Consider the following 22,071-nt stretch of genomic DNA (forward strand, 5'->3'; position numbering starts at 1 on the left):
TTTACCAGTCTTGGAATCAGTATTTTTCTATTTTTATTTATCTCTATATTAATAAAAGCATAACAACATTTCCGCCGTACAAAAAGACAGTATAGGATTGCTAACGCAGGCGCCTAACATAAATTAAAAATTAGCACGCTACTTGCCCGTACTTGATGCATATTTTTCGTAAATTATCAGTCAGTTTAGTTCAATTTCTTAAATTCTTATATTCAAGAGAAATCAACTTTTGCTTTTATTTATTTATTTAGTTGCTTAAATGAATTTGATTGGTTCCTTAGATTCGTTCATTAGATTACGGAATTGCATTTTCGAACATTTTTGGAATTAGTATTGTAAAATTAAACATAGCAGCCATCTATGTTCGCCTCAAAAAGTAGAAAAAATTAATAATCACACATATGATACAAGAAAGGTTATGGTAATTATTCATGCGTATTAGATTGTTGTTAATAAAAGAAACCAATCAGAAAAGGATTCGGCCGAGAATAGACATCGACTATACCAGCCCTAGGTATATATAAGGCCTTTGACAGGGTATGACACGATGGTCTTCTCATGAAAGCCAGATCATATAGTATTACTCGACGAATATTTAACATAATTAAATCCTTCTTAAGCAAGAGAAGAATTCAGGTTGTCCACAATGGTCGTACATCAAAAGAATGATATAAATGCTGGGGTACCGCAGTGTTCGATATTTAAGCCTTTATTATTCCTGATATTCATAAAGACCTCCCTGATAAAATTGTCTCTGAGATGTGTATATTTGCTAACCACACTACGCTCTATAACAGACACAAGAGGGAAACGGATGAGCACGTATCCAAGGCACAAAACCTAGAGGAAGACCTCCGGTCTGTGATGAAATGGAGACAAAAATGGATGGTCACATACAATGCTGCCAAGATTAAGCTCCTATCTTTTAATAATTACAATAAACATTCTCAGCAACTGATAGCCATGACTAACGACACATTACTTGAAAGTAGCTCGTTCAAAATCCTTGGCTTAACGTTCACAGGGAACATGCGTTGGAACAGATACATTGAGTGTATTTCCACGGCTGCTGCAAAGAAGTTGGGTTCTCTCTACCGCGCTAGATAGCTGCTTACGCCTAAGAGTATCCTGCACCTTTACAAAGCCACCATTCGTCCATGTATGGAGTATTGTTGCCACATTTGGTGGTGAGTCTGCTACTAGTCTCTCGCTCAAAAGGGTTCAAAGGAGAGTTGCCAACCTGATAGGTCCTGAACTGTCATCTAAGCTTCAATCTCTGTCCCATCGACAGAATGTTGCATTCCTCTTCCTGCTTTAAAGGTACTTTAATAGTAGATGCTTCGACAAACTACGCCCTAGTATCAACTCGACGTAAATACCCCTGACACACCCGAAAAAAGTAAAATCCCACCCATACACAGACGAAATCCCTTAATGTAAGAAAGCCTTCTACTCTTATAGTTTCTTCGCTAGGACTGCTAGACTTTAGAATTTTCTTCCGGGTTCCTGTTTCCACGACTTTACTGTTATGCAGAAGTTCAAGTGTAATGTGAACAGACATCTTGCTGCTCAGCTCCTCACACAGTAAACTTACAAATTATTTCCCAGATAGTAGCCCTTACATCAAAGTTGCACTGTGCTTTGTTTGGAGTGAAAAAGCAATAAATAAATGATAAAATACAATAATCACGGATACGCTAATAATAAAATCCCATGAAATGTTTTAACAGTGTAGTCTCTTAAGTGACTCAATAAGTGTCACTCTACCGCCTTTCGATATAGATTGTTTAAGAGATTGACTTCTCAGATAAAATGTAAGAATATAAGAATTTGAACGAAACCCACTGATAATTTGGGGAAATATAAACTAAGTAGTGGCGGTTATCGTGACGATTAATGTGCAGCACCTGTGTTTGTTTTTCTATAATGTTCTAAAAACAAAGAAAAATAAAGTTTAAAAGCGTTATAAAAAGAAAGCTGCAACGACATTATTAAAAATTTAACATTAATATAAAAATGTAATATAATGGCAGAGGAATTATAACTTGTTGTTGCAAAAAACAAAAAAGAAACTCTTACTGCTTTCTTTTGGAAATGTGTTAATCTTTATTTTTTAAAATATTTTAATTAATACAAGGTAAATTACTCTGCAAGTATCAGCATATTTTTCTTTTATATTTTGTAATATTAAAGCTTACATACTTTGTTATTAATTTTATAAACTTTGTGGCATATAAATATCGTCGCAGCTTTCTTTTATAAAATATATTAATCCTTACTTTTAAATATTTTGATGAATAAAACGTAAATTACTCTGAAACTATCGTCGCATTCTTCTTCTGTTTTGCTGTCTTAAAGCCAACATGTATTCTTATTAATTTTATAAACTTTGTTACATAAAGAGTAACTGCAGCTTTCTTTTTTAAACGTTTCCATCTTTAGTTTTTTAATGAAAATGTTTTGTTTTATACAAATTGATTTTTTAAACGTCTCCATCTTTATTTTTCAATGAAATGTTTTGTTTAATACAAATTGAATTTTTTTAAACGTCTCCATTTTTATTTTTTTAATGAAATGTTTTGTTTAATACAAATTGAATTTTTCTTACAATTATTGTCGCATTTACTTTTTATTTTGCAATGTTAAAGCTTACATATTTGGTTATTAATTTTATAAACTTTGTTACATAAAGTCACTGCATCTGTGTTTTTAAAACGTTTTATCCTTATTTTCTTGAATAAAATGTTTTATTTAATAGCTTGAATTTTCTTGCAATTATTGTTGCATTTTTCTTTTATTTTGTAATGGTAAAGGTGACATTTTTTTTTATGAAACCTAAACAATTATTCATAAAGAGACTACTCGAGCCAATATTCGAAGAATAGTAATCGCATTGTAATTTGCTTTAATGAAAATTCGTTTTTCTTGTAATTTTCTAAGAAAAATAAAAATAGTTTTATTTTTCTTTAATTCAATTTCTCTAAGTTACGCTGGTTTTAGCTTCCTAAGTTTTCATATGAGAGAATGAACAAAGCTCTTAAGCTTATTGAATTACCTCAATACAATGACGGATTTTTAAATAGTGCTGTTTAATTATTGATGAAAAATGTTTGTCTTTAAAGATGTTTATTTATTATAATTTAGTCTTTGAATTTTTTATGGATCAATAAAGATTGTAATTTGTTCAATTTATTACTTCATCATCAATTTTTCTTTCTTATATACTCTATATTATATTATGATCTATTATAAAGAAAATGCAATATAAAAGCATAATATTTATTTAAGTTTATTACAGAACGGCAGAAGTGTTGCTTCAGTAGAAGCTGAGGCACAGACTTACCTCGCATACAAGTAAACAATATCACTTTGTTAAATAATATAAGATTGGTCGCTTTTATTATATATTTTTTCGATTTATATAGGTGCTTGCAAAGATGTCTACACCAAAACGAAATGCAGGAAATTGGCCGCCAGTTCTCAATGTACGAAAAAAAAGAAATTGATGAAAATACTGTGCAAAGAATCTTGTGAATTATGTTAAAAATGAAATGCGAAAATTTGCTTAATTTGCAAAGTAATAGTTCAAGTTGTTTAAAGTGTGAAGGTGACCTGAAAATAAACTACTTGTTTAAAAAATATTTGTTATCTTTCGTCTTTTATAATTTTAAATTATAATAGAAATTACAATAAATTCGAACATTACCATAATACATATTTATATGTACTTATGCATGTTTATATATTTGCATATATAGAATTCACACCGAATGTGATTAACTAATTACTATAGGTCACGGCATGCATAACAAGTCGTATTGCAGACTATATTTGATTTGATTTGTTTTATGAAATGAAAAAAGGGGGTTGAAAAAATTCAGAGACTCCTAATATTTATGAAATATAAATAAAAGAAATTAATCAACAAATATTCATTAAAGTACAAATATATTGGATTATTGCTAGAGGGATTTAAGAAGCATAGCATCTGGAAGGTCACTTTATTCAGATTTGTATTGCATTTTTCTTATAGTCATTAGACATTAGTGAAGCAAAGATCTCAGGTGCATGCTATCATAAAAATCTTGACACTGCAAAAGCATGTGGACCTTGTCTCATCCCGGTTGTGCTATTATAAAAGTGCTCAGACGAAGTAGCTCCAGTTCTTTCCAAACTTTGCAACACATGCCTTAATGAATCTTGCTTTCCTGCCTGCTGGAAAACTGCTTCTGTGGTACTCGTTTTCACGAATTCTTTCGAAAGAACTGACCCAGTAATGGATGGAAAAATGTGCCCATAATCCGACGATTTATGTTAAAAGTGAAACAAAAATTTGTTTATTTTTCAGAATTAAAAGTCCATGTGTTTAAAGTATGAAAGTAATGTAAAAATAACATAGTTATCAAAAGTATTTGTTCTTTTAAAATTTATAAAGGTCTTATAATAAAACTCCAACTATATACCAGTTAATATATTATCTATTTATATAAAGTTATTTATGTGTATAAGTTCATATCTTTGTATGTAAAGGACTAGCATCAAAATTAATTAACAATCACTATAGGTCTTGGTATGCATAACGAGTAGTGATGGAATGCGAACTATATTTGATTTGATACAGTTTATGAATAGGCAGAAAAGGAGCGAATTCCCTTCAAGAAAATCTTAGCTACTCCTAATATTTGTAAAATATTAATAGTAGAAATCAATCAATAAATATTTATCAAAGTACAAATTCGTTGGTGCATTTTTAGGTATTAAGGGATATTTAAGGGATATAGTATGAGTACGGTCTCCCATCTGAAAAGTCACATATTTCAGATTTGCATTGAATTTGAGTTTTAGATATTAAACACCAATAAAGAAAGTTCTTATCAATTTCTAATTTGTTATTAGTCATCTCAAAGTATTTTGGGCGAAAGATTTAGTATCATCATATCTTGATTAAAATTTTTAGAAGTAGAAATAAAATTAGTTGAAAAGTATTATAGTCGAGTAATCAATTTTACCAGTCTTGGAATCAGTATTTTTCTATTTTTATTTATCTCTATATCAATGAAAGCATAACAACATTTCCGCCGTACAAAAAGACAGTATAGGATTGCTAACGCAGGCGCCTAACATAAATTAAAAATTAGCACGCTACTTGCCCGTACTTGATGCATATTTTTCGCAAATTATCAGTCAGTTTAGTTCAATTTCTTAAATTCTTATATTCAAGAGAAATCAACTTCTGCTTTTATTTATTTATTTAGTTGCTTAAATGAATTTAATTGGTTGCTTAGATTCGTTCATTAGATTACGGAATTGCATTTTCGAACATTTTTGGAATTAGTATTGTAAAATTAAACATAGCAGCCATCTATGTTCGCCTCAAAAAGTAGAAAAATTTAATAATCACACATATGATACAAGAAAGGTTATGGTAATTATTCATGCGTATTAGATGGTTGTTAATAAAAGAAACCAATCAGAAAAGGATTCGGCCGAGAATAGACATCGACTATACCAGCCCTAGGTATATATAAGGCCTTTGACAGGGTATGACACGATGGTCTTCTCATGAAAGCCAGATCATATAGTATTACTCGACGAATATTTAACATAATTAAATCCTTCTTAAGCAAGAGAAGAAATCAGGTTGTCCACAATGGTCGTACATCAAAAGAATGATATAAATGCTGGGGTACCGCAGTGTTCGATATTTAAGCCTTTATTATTCCTGATATTCATAAAGACCTCCCTGATAAAATTGTCTCTGAGATGGGTATATTTGCTAACCACACTACGCTCTATAACAGACACAAGAGGGAAACGGATGAGCACGTATCCAAGGCACAAAACCTAGAGGAAGACCTCCGGTCTGTGATGAAATGGAGACAAAAATGGATGGTCACATACAATGCTGCCAAGATTAAGCTCCTATCTTTTAATAATTACAATAAACATTCTCAGCAACTGATAGCCATGACTAACGACACATTACTTGAAAGTAGCTCGTTCAAAATCCTTGGCTTAATGTTCACAGGGAACATGCGTTGGAACAGATACATTGAGTGTATTTCCACGGCTGCTGCAAAGAAGTTGGGTTCTCTCTACCGCGCTAGATAGCTGCTTACGCCTAAGAGTATCCTGCACCTTTACAAAGCCACCATTCGTCCATGTATGGAGTATTGTTGCCACATTTGGTGGTGAGTCTGCTACTAGTCTCTCGCTCAAAAGGGTTCAAAGGAGAGTTGCCAACCTGATAGGTCCTGAACTGTCATCTAAGCTTCAATCTCTGTCCCATCGACAGAATGTTGCATTCCTCTTCCTGCTTTAAAGGTACTTTAATAGTAGATGCTTCGACAAACTACGCCCTAGTATCAACTCGACGTAAATACCCCTGACACACCCGAAAAAAGTAAAATCCCACCCATACACAGACGAAATCCCTTAATGTAAGAAAGCCTTCTACTCTTATAGTTTCTTCGCTAGGACTGCTAGACTTTAGAATTTTCTTCCGGGTTCCTGTTTCCACGACTTTACTGTTATGCAGAAGTTCAAGTGTAATGTGAACAGACATCTTGCTGCTCAGCTCCTCACACAGTAAACTTACAAATTATTTCCCAGATAGTAGCCCTTACATCAAAGTTGCACTGTGCTTTGTTTGGAGTGAAAAAGCAATAAATAAATGATAAAATACAATAATCACGGATACGCTAATAATAAAATCCCATGAAATGTTTTAACAGTGTAGTCTCTTAAGTGACTCAATAAGTGTCACTCTACCGCCTTTCGATATAGATTGTTTAAGAGATTGACTTCTCAGATAAAATGTAAGAATATAAGAATTTGAACGAAACCCACTGATAATTTGGGGAAATATAAACTAAGTAGTGGCGGTTATCGTGACGATTAATGTGCAGCACCTGTGTTTGTTTTTCTATAATGTTCTAAAAACAAAGAAAAATAAAGTTTAAAAGCGTTATAAAAAGAAAGCTGCAACGACATTATTAAAAATTTAACATTAATATAAAAATGTAATATAATGGCAGAGGAATTATAACTTGTTGTTGCAAAAAACAAAAAAGAAACTCTTACTGCTTTCTTTTGGAAATGTGTTAATCTTTATTTTTTAAAATATTTTAATTAATACAAGGTAAATTACTCTGCAAGTATCAGCATATTTTTCTTTTATATTTTGTAATATTAAAGCTTACATACTTTGTTATTAATTTTATAAACTTTGTGGCATATAAATATCGTCGCAGCTTTCTTTTATAAAATATATTAATCCTTACTTTTAAATATTTTGATGAATAAAACGTAAATTACTCTGAAACTATCGTCGCATTCTTCTTCTGTTTTGCTGTCTTAAAGCCAACATGTATTCTTATTAATTTTATAAACTTTGTTACATAAAGAGTAACTGCAGCTTTCTTTTTTAAACGTTTCCATCTTTAGTTTTTTAATGAAAATGTTTTGTTTTATACAAATTGATTTTTTAAACGTCTCCATCTTTATTTTTCAATGAAATGTTTTGTTTAATACAAATTGAATTTTTTTAAACGTCTCCATTTTTATTTTTTTAATGAAATGTTTTGTTTAATACAAATTGAATTTTTCTTACAATTATTGTCGCATTTACTTTTTATTTTGCAATGTTAAAGCTTACATATTTGGTTATTAATTTTATAAACTTTGTTACATAAAGTCACTGCATCTGTGTTTTTAAAACGTTTTATCCTTATTTTCTTGAATAAAATGTTTTATTTAATAGCTTGAATTTTCTTGCAATTATTGTTGCATTTTTCTTTTATTTTGTAATGGTAAAGGTGACATTTTTTTTTATGAAACCTAAACAATTATTCATAAAGAGACTACTCGAGCCAATATTCGAAGAATAGTAATCGCATTGTAATTTGCTTTAATGAAAATTCGTTTTTCTTGTAATTTTCTAAGAAAAATAAAAATAGTTTTATTTTTCTTTAATTCAATTTCTCTAAGTTACGCTGGTTTTAGCTTCCTAAGTTTTCATATGAGAGAATGAACAAAGCTCTTAAGCTTATTGAATTACCTCAATACAATGACGGATTTTTAAATAGTGCTGTTTAATTATTGATGAAAAATGTTTGTCTTTAAAGATGTTTATTTATTATAATTTAGTCTTTGAATTTTTTATGGATCAATAAAGATTGTAATTTGTTCAATTTATTACTTCATCATCAATTTTTCTTTCTTATATACTCTATATTATATTATGATCTATTATAAAGAAAATGCAATATAAAAGCATAATATTTATTTAAGTTTATTACAGAACGGCAGAAGTGTTGCTTCAGTAGAAGCTGAGGCACAGACTTACCTCGCATACAAGTAAACAATATCACTTTGTTAAATAATATAAGATTGGTCGCTTTTATTATATATTTTTTCGATTTATATAGGTGCTTGCAAAGATGTCTACACCAAAACGAAATGCAGGAAATTGGCCGCCAGTTCTCAATGTACGAAAAAAAAGAAATTGATGAAAATACTGTGCAAAGAATCTTGTGAATTATGTTAAAAATGAAATGCGAAAATTTGCTTAATTTGCAAAGTAATAGTTCAAGTTGTTTAAAGTGTGAAGGTGACCTGAAAATAAACTACTTGTTTAAAAAATATTTGTTATCTTTCGTCTTTTATAATTTTAAATTATAATAGAAATTACAATAAATTCGAACATTACCATAATACATATTTATATGTACTTATGCATGTTTATATATTTGCATATATAGAATTCACACCGAATGTGATTAACTAATTACTATAGGTCACGGCATGCATAACAAGTCGTATTGCAGACTATATTTGATTTGATTTGTTTTATGAAATGAAAAAAGGGGGTTGAAAAAATTCAGAGACTCCTAATATTTATGAAATATAAATAAAAGAAATTAATCAACAAATATTCATTAAAGTACAAATATATTGGATTATTGCTAGAGGGATTTAAGAAGCATAGCATCTGGAAGGTCACTTTATTCAGATTTGTATTGCATTTTTCTTATAGTCATTAGACATTAGTGAAGCAAAGATCTCAGGTGCATGCTATCATAAAAATCTTGACACTGCAAAAGCATGTGGACCTTGTCTCATCCCGGTTGTGCTATTATAAAAGTGCTCAGACGAAGTAGCTCCAGTTCTTTCCAAACTTTGCAACACATGCCTTAATGAATCTTGCTTTCCTGCCTGCTGGAAAACTGCTTCTGTGGTACTCGTTTTCACGAATTCTTTCGAAAGAACTGACCCAGTAATGGATGGAAAAATGTGCCCATAATCCGACGATTTATGTTAAAAGTGAAACAAAAATTTGTTTATTTTTCAGAATTAAAAGTCCATGTGTTTAAAGTATGAAAGTAATGTAAAAATAACATAGTTATCAAAAGTATTTGTTCTTTTAAAATTTATAAAGGTCTTATAATAAAACTCCAACTATATACCAGTTAATATATTATCTATTTATATAAAGTTATTTATGTGTATAAGTTCATATCTTTGTATGTAAAGGACTAGCATCAAAATTAATTAACAATCACTATAGGTCTTGGTATGCATAACGAGTAGTGATGGAATGCGAACTATATTTGATTTGATACAGTTTATGAATAGGCAGAAAAGGAGCGAATTCCCTTCAAGAAAATCTTAGCTACTCCTAATATTTGTAAAATATTAATAGTAGAAATCAATCAATAAATATTTATCAAAGTACAAATTCGTTGGTGCATTTTTAGGTATTAAGGGATATTTAAGGGATATAGTATGAGTACGGTCTCCCATCTGAAAAGTCACATATTTCAGATTTGCATTGAATTTGAGTTTTAGATATTAAACACCAATAAAGAAAGTTCTTATCAATTTCTAATTTGTTATTAGTCATCTCAAAGTATTTTGGGCGAAAGATTTAGTATCATCATATCTTGATTAAAATTTTTAGAAGTAGAAATAAAATTAGTTGAAAAGTATTATAGTCGAGTAATCAATTTTACCAGTCTTGGAATCAGTATTTTTCTATTTTTATTTATCTCTATATCAATGAAAGCATAACAACATTTCCGCCGTACAAAAAGACAGTATAGGATTGCTAACGCAGGCGCCTAACATAAATTAAAAATTAGCACGCTACTTGCCCGTACTTGATGCATATTTTTCGCAAATTATCAGTCAGTTTAGTTCAATTTCTTAAATTCTTATATTCAAGAGAAATCAACTTCTGCTTTTATTTATTTATTTAGTTGCTTAAATGAATTTAATTGGTTGCTTAGATTCGTTCATTAGATTACGGAATTGCATTTTCGAACATTTTTGGAATTAGTATTGTAAAATTAAACATAGCAGCCATCTATGTTCGCCTCAAAAAGTAGAAAAATTTAATAATCACACATATGATACAAGAAAGGTTATGGTAATTATTCATGCGTATTAGATGGTTGTTAATAAAAGAAACCAATCAGAAAAGGATTCGGCCGAGAATAGACATCGACTATACCAGCCCTAGGTATATATAAGGCCTTTGACAGGGTATGACACGATGGTCTTCTCATGAAAGCCAGATCATATAGTATTACTCGACGAATATTTAACATAATTAAATCCTTCTTAAGCAAGAGAAGAAATCAGGTTGTCCACAATGGTCGTACATCAAAAGAATGATATAAATGCTGGGGTACCGCAGTGTTCGATATTTAAGCCTTTATTATTCCTGATATTCATAAAGACCTCCCTGATAAAATTGTCTCTGAGATGGGTATATTTGCTAACCACACTACGCTCTATAACAGACACAAGAGGGAAACGGATGAGCACGTATCCAAGGCACAAAACCTAGAGGAAGACCTCCGGTCTGTGATGAAATGGAGACAAAAATGGATGGTCACATACAATGCTGCCAAGATTAAGCTCCTATCTTTTAATAATTACAATAAACATTCTCAGCAACTGATAGCCATGACTAACGACACATTACTTGAAAGTAGCTCGTTCAAAATCCTTGGCTTAATGTTCACAGGGAACATGCGTTGGAACAGATACATTGAGTGTATTTCCACGGCTGCTGCAAAGAAGTTGGGTTCTCTCTACCGCGCTAGATAGCTGCTTACGCCTAAGAGTATCCTGCACCTTTACAAAGCCACCATTCGTCCATGTATGGAGTATTGTTGCCACATTTGGTGGTGAGTCTGCTACTAGTCTCTCGCTCAAAAGGGTTCAAAGGAGAGTTGCCAACCTGATAGGTCCTGAACTGTCATCTAAGCTTCAATCTCTGTCCCATCGACAGAATGTTGCATTCCTCTTCCTGTTTTAAAAGTACTTTAATAGTAGATGCTTCGACGAACTCCAAGCCCTAGTGTAAACTCGACGTAAATACCCCTGACACACCCGAAAAAAAGCAAAATCCCACCCATACACAGACGAAATCCCTTAATGTAAGAAAGCCTTCTACTCTAATAGTTTCTTCGCTAGGACTGCTAGACTTCAGAATTTTCTTCCGGGTTCCTGTTTCCACGACTTTACTGTTATGCAGAAGTTCAAGTGTAATGTGAACAGACATCTTGCTGCTCAGCTCCTCACACAGTAAACTTACAAATTATTTCCCAGATAGTAGCCCTTACATCAAAGTTGCACTGTGCTTTGTTTGGAGTGAAAAAGCAATAAATAAACGATAAAATACAATAATCACGGATACGCTAATAATAAAATCCCATGAAATGTTTTAACAGTGTAGTCTCTTAAGTGACTCAATAAGTGTCACTCTACCGCCTTTCGATATAGATTGTTTAAGAGATTGACTTCTCAGATAAAGTGTAAGTATATAAGAATTTAAACGAAACAGACTGATTATTTGATAATACACTAAGTGGTGGCGGTTATCGTGACTATATTGGATTAATGTGCAGCACCTGTGTTTAAAAATATCGTCGCAGCTTTCTTTTATAAAATATATTCATCCTTATTTTTAAAATGTTTTGATAAATAAAACGTAAATTACTTTGAAACTATCGACGCATTTTTCTTCTGTTTTGCAGTCTTAAAGCCAACATGTATTCGTATTAATTTCATAAACTTTGTTACATAAACTGCAGCTTTCTTTTTTAAACGTCTCCATCTTTATTTTTTTAATGAAAATGTTTTGTTTTATACAAATTGAAATTTTTTAAACGTCTCCATCTTTATTTTTTAATTAAATGTTTTGTTTAATACAAATTGAAATTTTTCAAACGTCTCCAATTGAAATTTTTTAAATGTCTTCATCTTTATTTTTTAATGAAATGTTTTGTTTTATACAAATTTAAATTTTTTAAACGTCTCCATCTTTATTTTTTTATGAAATGTTTTGTTTAATACAAATTGAAATTTTTTAAACGTCTCAATCTTTATTTTTCAATGAAATGTTTTGCTTTATACAAATTGAATTTTTCTTACAATTATTGTCGCATTTACTTTTTATTTTGCAATGTTAAAGCTTACATATTTGGTTATTAATTTTATAAACTTTGTTACATAAAGTCACTGCATCTGTGTTTTTAAAACGTTTTATCCCTATTTTCTTGAATAAAATGTTTTATTTAATTGCTTGAATTTTCTTGCAATTAATGTGTCATTTTTCTTTTATTTTGTAATGGTAAAGGTGACATTTTTTTTATAAAACCTAAGCAATTATTCATAAAGAGACTACTCGAGCCAATATTCGAAGAATAGTAATCGCATTGTAATTTGCTTTAATGAAAATTCGTTTTTCTTGTAATTTTCTAATTTTAAGAAATATAAAAATAGTTTAATTTTTCTTTAATTCAATTTCTCTAAGTTACGCTGGTTTTAGCTTCCTAAGTTTTCATATGAGAGAATGAACGAAGCTCTTAAGATTATTGAATTACCTCAATGCAATGACGGATTTTTAAATAGTGCTGTTTAATTATTGATGAAAAATGTTTGTCTTTAAAGATGTTTATTTATTATAATTTAGTCTGTGACTTTTTTATGGATCAATAAAGATTGTAATTTGTTCAATTTATTACTTCATCATCAATTTTTCTTTCTTATGTACTCTATATTGTATTATGGTCCATTATAAAGAAAATGCAATATAAAAGCATAATATTTATTTAAGTTTGTTACAGAACGGCAGAAGTGTTGCTTCAGTATAGGCTGAGGCACAGACTTACCTCGCATACAAGTAAACAATATCACTTTGTTAAATAATATAAGATTGGTCGCTTTTATTATATATTTTTTCGATTTATATAGGTGCTTGCAAAGATGTCTACACCAAAACGAAATGCAGGAAATTGGCCGCCAGTTCTCAATGTACAAAAAAAAAGAAATTGATGAAAATACTGTGCAAAGAATCTTGTGACTTATGTTAAAAACGAAATGCGAAGATTGTCTTAATTTGCAAAGTAATAGTTCAAGTTGTTTAAAGTGTGAAGGTGACCTGAAAATAAACTACTTGCTTAAAAAATATTTGTTATCTTTCGTCTTTCATAATTTAGGATTATAATAAAAATTTGAATAAATTCGAACATTACCATAATACATAATCATATGTAGTTATGCATGTTTATATATTTGCATATATAGAATTCACACCGAATGTGATTAACTAATTACTATAGGTCCCGTCATGCATAACAAGTCGTATTGCAGACTATATTTGATTTGATTTATTTTATGAAACGGGTAGAAAGGGGGTTACAAAAATCAGAGACTCCTAATATTTATGAAATATAAATAAAAGAAATTAATCAATAAATATTCATTAAATTACAAATATATTGGATTATTGCTAGAGGGATTTAAGGAGCATAGCATCTGAAAGGTCACTTTATTCAGATTTGTATTGCATTTTTCTTATAGTCATTAGACATTAATGAAGCAAAGATCTCAGATGCATGCTATCATAAAAATCTTGGCACTGCAAAAGCATGTGGACCTGATCTGTAACAACTGCCTTAATGAATCTTGCTTTCCTGCCTGCTGAGAAACTGCTTCTGTGTTACTCGTTTTCAAGAATTCTGGCGAAAGAACGGACCCAGTAAATTATGGCGCCATTAGCTCCGTCCCACTTTTCGCCAAAATATTTGAGACCATAATTAACAAAGCTCCAGTCCATCACCTTACAGATGCTAAACTTCTGACTGACCAACGATATGGATTTAGGCAAGCGCGTTCCATAGCAGATATCCTTAGTGTAATCTCTGAACGTATATACTATTCACTGAACAAAGCGGGGGAGGATAGAGCGGTAGCTCTAGATATATCTAAGGCTTTTGGCAGGGTATGGCATGAAGGTCTTCTCAGGAAAATCAGATCATACGGTATCACTGGAAGAATACTTAACATAATTAAATCCTTCTTAGATAAGAGAAAAATCCAGGTTGTCCTTGACGGTCGTAAATCTAAGCAATACGATATAAATGCGGGAGTGCCTCACGGGTCTATCCTGGGACCTCTATTATTCCTAGTATTCATAAATGACCTCACTGACAAAATCGTTTGTGAGATGGATATATATGCTGACGACACCATGCTCTATAACAGACACGACAGGAAAACAAATGAACACATATCTAAAGAAATTGCAGAAACACTAGAGGATGACCTCCGATCATTAGTGCAATGAGGACAAAAATGGATGGTCACATTCAATGCTGCCAAGACTAAGCTTGTTTCCTTTAATAATTACAAGAAACCTTCTCTACCACCAATAGCAATGGCCAATGACTCTTTATCTGAAAGTTCATCTTTTAAACGCCTCGGCCTAACGTTCACAGGAAACATGAGTTGGAACAATTACATTGAGAGTATTGCCAGGACTTCTGCGAAGAAGGTAGGTTCTCTCTACCGTGCTAGAAAGCTACTAATGCCCGAAAGTATTCTGTACCTCTATAAGACCACCATTCGCCTATATATGAAATATTGTTTCATATTTGGGCTGGTGCATCTCCTACTAGTCTCTCGCTCCTAGACAATGTTAAAAAGAGAGTCGCCAACCTGATAGGTCCTGAACTGTCATCTAAGCTTCAGCCTCTGTCCCATCGACGAAAGTTTGCATCCCTCTGCCTGCTCTACAAGTACTTTAACGGTGCTTGCTCTGACGAACTGCAATCACTTGTACCCCCTCGACGTAAATACCCCGACAAACCTGACAAGCAGCGAAATCCCACCCCTTCACAGTAGAGATCCCTAGATGTAAGAGAGCCTTCTATTCCAGTAGTTTCTTCATCAGAACCGCTAGACTTTGGAATTCCCTTCCGGGTCCCTGCTTCTCCAACTGTACTGACATGCAGAAATTCAAGTATAACGTGAACCGACATCTTGCTGTCCAACTCCCTACATAGTACCCCTGTAGCCCCTACATCAAAGTGGCAATTTGCCTTGTTTAGGATGAAAATGTAATAAAAAAAGTTATTGATCTCTCTTAAGCTAAATCTTACCTTTTAGATATTTTCTAGAATAAAATCTTACAATTGATTTAGATTAAAATTGGAATAAGTATTCTAAACATAAAATTGAGTATCATTGCTTCTTGATTAAAATATTCGTAGGTGGAAATAAAATAAGTTAAAAAGTATTATGTCCAAGGGATTAATGTTACCAACCTTGACATCAGCATTTTCCTCGTTAATCTCTTTAATAAAACAGAAACGAATTCCTCTGCACAAAAAAATCAGTGTATGATTACTAACGCAGTCGCAACACATAAATCAAAAATGTTTTCCACAATTTATCAGTCGGTTTAATGCTAATATTTACAATTTGTCTAAGACAAGTCGTTCTCTCAAACAAGTCATAGTTACAATGATAATGATATTTACTCAGTCATTTTATGTTCTTTCACTTTCCCTGCTTACACTATTACAATATATTTTATATTGTTCAGTTATTGCACGAGTCTGTGATTATTTTATTTTATCATTTCGTTTTATTAAAATTAACCTAATACTCATTCATAAATAATTAGCGCCTCCTTTCTGATTCGTTTTCTTTAACTTGTTTTTATCAATATGATTAGCTGCCCAGATTAATTCCCTAGTTTAAGAGATTGCATTTTCGAACAGTTTTCGAATTAGTATCACAAAATGTAACATCAATTAACTTTGATAAAAAGAAAACATTCATTATCACACATACAATAATACGACACAGATTTTCAAAGCATTTAACGCGGACAATACACACACTTTTATTAGCGTTTTCAAAACATGCAATACAAAATGAAACATAGCATTCGATATTTCATATTGATCAGATTATACAATAAGGTGTAATCTATCACTTGCCGAAAGACAGTTTGAACGCTAGCTGTTACGTCAGCAACAAAGCAATAGCGTGTAGCTCTAACGTACACAGTTCAATTACACTTTATTCAACAGAAACAATTTAATTATATTTCTATCTTTTTGAAACATATTGACTATTTTAAATCGTTTTATGGTTGTATCTTTAACTGGTTTAATCATATCGTAAGGAAAAATAAACATTGTGCGTTTTTTTTTTCGTAGAGCAAACCCCATAAACAGTGTGTGCAAGGGAGATAACATCGCTAAAATAAATTATGATTCACATTTCCGCGGTGTGCTCGATAGAGACCTCCAATTCTAACCACAGACCGTTGAGGTTATAATTTTTGTAAAACTTGTACGAAACTGTTTGAACCAATTCTGTATTTTTAAAATTTTGTAACATTCTTAAATTGAGAATATATTTATAGAAAATGGTTTAAGAGTAAAATAATTATTTACGGATTTATTAGGGCGCAGTGACAAATTATTCTTTAGAAAGAGTCAGAAACATCTGTTTTTAGCAGAGATATGTGTATATACAAAAATAAAACTGTTATGTGACATTTTCAATGTGTATGGATTGATAAAAATTGTAAATCACGAAAGTTGACATTAAATTAAGAAGTTGATTTAAAAACTAAGGTATTAATTTTGTACATTCCAAGTTTTCATACACTTTTGAGGTTGGAACAATGTAATGTAAATCATTTTTAATTTTTGACATGTTTTCTTTTTTGCTATTAATCAGATTACCACATATTAGTGCTTAATATTACTAAATTCATTTTCTATTTTCTTGCGAATTCATGATAAACGTCAAACTAACATATTGATTAAATAAAAAATTAAATATTATGTGTATTTTTAATTCTTCAAATTTCTTCAATGCTAACATTTCAATCGAGAATATGTACTTAGTCCAGAATTTGTAATATTAAATATATTCTAGAAATTAGATATAAAAAACTATTCCCTGCATTTTCAATATAAAGTAATCCTAAAGAGAGTAAATATATATTATTCCTTAATTGGAATTCATTTTTGAGATGAGCATTATATATATTATATATATATATATATATATATATATATATATATATATATATATGTATATATATATGTATATATATGTATATATATATGCATATATATGTATATATATGTATATATATGTATATATATATATATATATATATATATATATATATATATATATATATATAGTTGATAGAGACGTTGAATCTCTACAGTTCCAGATGAACATTGTCTGAAGATAGCGGTTTCAATCCCACCCAAAGCGTGCCAGAAGTTTACTTGGCTAAAAATGTGGTGAGACGACAACAACTACAGATGGCAGTGATGGCTGAGAATGCAGTTAGGAGATTCGAAGTTCCTATCCGTCGCGGTTACCACCTGACGCAGGCCAGAGGAATAGTTGGCCGAAACGTTGGGAATAAACAAACCAATAAAAGATGAAAAACAACAACTAATAAAGATGAGACTAATAGTCCGAAATAAAAATACTTTAATAAAACTAAAGTATCGGAAAATTGTGAAAAAGAGAACATTAGATTTTGTACATATTTCTACGATATAGAAACATTGTTTCAAGTCATCTATAATGTAAACACGATATTAGCTTATATGTTTTTTTTTATTTTCGAACGCTGAAGAAATGTATGAGGTTTATAGAATCCAAACAAATTAATATTTAATTCAGTCTAAGGGGGATGTTCAAATAGGTAAATAGTTGAAACAATGCACAGCATATAGTTTCAGAATGTTAAAATACTTATTTCGAACAAATTTATATTAACCTCAATCTAGGGGGAATTTTCAAACAAGGAAACATGCAGTTTCTGCATTTTAAAATAATTATTTCGAACAAATTTATATTGATCGCAGTCAGCAAGATAACGATCAAAGAAGTAAAACTAATCCCCATTCAGTGTTTAATAAGATACAGATGCAGATTCACCAAAGATATAGTAGATTTTTATCCCTCCATTTCCAAAGGTACTCTAGTTAAAATACCACCATTGGAATCAATATGCAAAATTAGTGACCTAGATAAAAAGACAATAACGCAGGCTAGGCGAACTATTTTGTACTTTGATAGAAAAACCTGGCTAAAATATCAAACCCCGAGGGTCCATTTGATGCAGCAAGGTTGGCATACGATAATGCAAATGTCTACAATTTTGTCAACTTTTTCCTGCTAGAGACTTTGAAAAATAAGTTCTCCGATAACTTCTTCGATGGTTACAGAAATGGCTGTTTATGTGGTTTCAATAGTAACACTCTAGACAGGCTTAGAAATGTTTTAACAACAACTTTTGATAAACTAGGATTTAGGATAACATTTAATACAAATCTGAACAAGATAGATTTAATAGACATATCCCTAAATCTTAAACACATAAAACTGTTCACAAACCCAATAAAACTCCAAGATATATAAATAAAGTATCACTCTACAATATTCAAAATTAGTTAATGAATCTCAAGACCTGTCCTAAAATTCTGAAATCTTTGAATAAGAAGACATGTATTATAATAAAACATTATGTAAAATTGACTACATAGAAAAAATTCATCACAGCTAACTCAAAACCAACAAGCAAATAACAGATAGAATAGGAAGTGGATCATCACTTGGTTCTCTCTCCCATTCTCCTTCAATATAAAGACACGAGTAGGACATATATTTCTAAAACTACTAGACAAGAACTTCTAACCACATTGTAAGCTACGTAAACTGTTCTCACCCCTAATCATTCAACACTAAAACATAAGTCTGCAAAACGATTTATTAGTGAAGTTTTCTTTATAGTCTTTCAATGTTGATGGGGAGAAATCAGAATCTTACAGTATTAATGCTGGAGTCTCACAGGAATCCATTCTGGAACCAACACTCTTGCATACTTCTTGCATTTCTAATAAACTTTTTTACAAGGCGTCCATGATGGTTTTGGTACGTTAGGTGAAAAATGACAAATATAATGAAAACCATTTAGACTAAGGTATATCGAATTTTATGTTTCTTATTAGAAAAAAAACATGGTCATCTATAGTAAAAACTAGTATAAGAACGTTAATATAGAAATAAAAATTAAAAAAAAAACAAATATACTATAGTTATGTATGGGCTAAATACATAGAGAACATACGAAAATATAGAAAAGAGAAATGGTAAAAGTTAAAGAGAGAAAACATGGAAAAATCTAGAAATATATATGAGTATTTTTTTACAATTAAAGAAAGTAAAATTAGTTCATATTTTATCCATTCTTAAAACGTTAGCAAATCTCATCCTCTAACAGAGCTATTATTAATTTATTGTTAACGTTTAAAAACGATGATATCCCGGATTAAATCGAATAACAAAATCGATGATATCCCGGATTAAACCGAATAACAAAATCGAATGGATAAAACGTTTGTGTAAAAGCTTCTGCATAATGCAGGAGGGGACATTCATGCTTGGTATTATTCTAGGAGTAATTGCATGGGGGAAAAACTCTTGTATCAAATTATTCCAGCAGCAGGAATACCACTTACGTTTGATATTCGTCAAGTTGTAGTCATTCCAGAGAAAATACCTATTATACCTTATATTATTCAAGTAGTAGTGATCGCAGAAGGATACAACCCATCCTTTAAATTTTAAATGTATTAGTGATACTAGGGGAGACAATTCATACTGTATATTATTAAAGTAGTACTGATCGTAGTAGTAGTGAAAACACATACTTTAAATTATTCAAAAAGTAGTTATAAGGAGAACATTTACACTTTTATTAAATTAGTGTTGATGACAGGGGAGATAATTTATGCTTTACATTATTCAAGCAGTAGTGATTACAAGAGGACGACTACTGAGACTCAAAGTTATAGTGATCTAAAAATGGAGGCCAGAAATGCTTTACAAAATGTAGTATTAATTATGAGAGAAACAAATTGTGATTTATATTATTTTAGTAGTAGTAGTAGTAGTAGTAGTAGTAGTAGTAGTAGTAGTATTAGTAACGATCACAGTAGGACACCGCTCATGCTTTATATCATTCAAGTAGTAACAATCGCAGAAGGAAACCACTCACGCTTTGTCTTATTCAAGTATTAGTGATAGCAGAAGGAGACCACTTATACTTTAGGTTATACAAATACTGTAAATCTCAAGGGGAAGACCACTAATGCTTTATACACTGCTGGCCAAAAATTTATGACCCTTAAAAATCTTTAAAAAGAAACCGTTTTTAAGCATAGATTTTAAATTCTTCCGACTTAAGGTTACTAATACTACAATCTAAAAGCGTATGAAAGCAAAAAGGTACATTCCAAAAATGTTATTTAAAAAATATTAAATAAGACTTTTTACACATAATCAAAATTATAAGTTCAAGAATATAAATTGTTTGATTTATGGTAATTCTAATGTTTTTAGTTCAATAAGAGATTAGCAATCACTGTGTAAAGATGTTACCATGCTTAAAGCAAAAAAACTAACCAAAATTGAGCGCTCTCAAATTCTAGGATTCCATAAGTAAGGTTTGGCACAGCGAGCGATAGCAGCTAAGGTAAATCGCATAAAACTGTTATTTGCAACTTTCTACAGAACACTGAGAATTATGGAAAAGCAAAATCCTTTGGTAAGCCCCCCCCAAAAAAAAAATTCTCCTGCATTGAGTAGGAGAATCAGACGGATTGTTATGAATGACAGAGGACTTTCTTCTAGTGAAAGTAAGGCGGTTACTGATGCTGAGTGCAGTCCAGTAACCAGCAGATAACACTTACAACAAAAAGGCATGGTATACAAAAAGTGTAAACAAATTCTTCGATTGATTCCACCCCAAAAAGTGGACAGCTTAAGATTTGGTCGTGAATACCAAACCTGGGACGTTGAGAAGTGGAAGAAAGTCCTGTTGTCTGATGAGAAAAAAATTCAATTTAGATGGTCCTGATGGCTTCCACCGATATTGGTATGATAAAAACATGCTCCTTGAAATTTTTTCCACACGCCATAGTGGTGGAGGGTTCGTAATGGTATGGGGTGCCTTTTCTAAGAGAAGGACGATGGAGCTCCAGGTGGTGCAGGGTCGTCAGACAACAGCTGGTTATGTTAGCATGCTACAAAAAGCATCTTTGCTGATGGAAGGCCATCGTTTGATTGGAGATCGATAATAAATCCAACAGGATAATGGTGCAATCCACACTGCAAGACGAACCTTGAGCTTTCTACAAGAAAATGGAGCCCATCTCTTGGGACATCCTGCATGCTCACCGGACTTGAACCTAATTGAAAATGTTTGGGGATGGATGACAAAAGAGGTTTATCGAAATGGCAAACAATATTCAACAAAAACATGAACTTCGTGAAGCCATCTTCAGAAACTGACGCAGGATCCCCCGCACCTTAATAGAAACCCTTCTTTCTAGCATGTCCCAAAGAATTTTTGAAGTCATCAAAAGCCGCGGAGGTAGAACTCATTATTAGGTTTGATTGTTGAATGTTTTCATACACTTTTCATTCACTTTTTGTACAATTTAATAGATTTATTTTCTCTAGTCTTATAGTATGTGTAAAAAGCCTAATTTAATAAAATTGTAAATTCAAAAAATAAATCTTTGGAGTGTAGCTTTTTGTGTCCATAACATTTTAAATTGCGGTATTGGTAACCTTAAGTCGGGGGAGTTTAAATTCTATCATTGAAAAAAGATTTTTTTTTTAAATATTTTTAAGTGGTCTTAAATTTTTGACCAGCAGTGT

The 22,071-nt window shown here is 31.3% G+C and overlaps 1 protein-coding gene across 1 annotated transcript in view; it reads left to right on the forward strand.

The window, feature by feature from the left end:
• Positions 1-4,377, forward strand: part of LOC145303383 (peptidase inhibitor R3HDML-like) — a 77,218-nt gene extending 72,841 nt beyond the window's left edge. The window contains exon 11 of the mRNA XM_080144703.1: positions 4,349-4,377. Within this exon, the coding sequence (XP_080000829.1) occupies positions 4,349-4,377 (29 nt within the window). The remainder of the gene's footprint in view (positions 1-4,348) is intronic.
• The last annotated feature ends 17,694 nt before the right edge of the window (positions 4,378-22,071 follow it).

The sequence above is a fragment of the Euprymna scolopes genome, chromosome 2 (genome assembly GCF_053919585.1).
Source record: "Euprymna scolopes isolate OS-2025 chromosome 2, ASM5391958v1, whole genome shotgun sequence".
Taxonomy (NCBI): Eukaryota; Metazoa; Mollusca; class Cephalopoda; order Sepiida; family Sepiolidae; genus Euprymna; species Euprymna scolopes.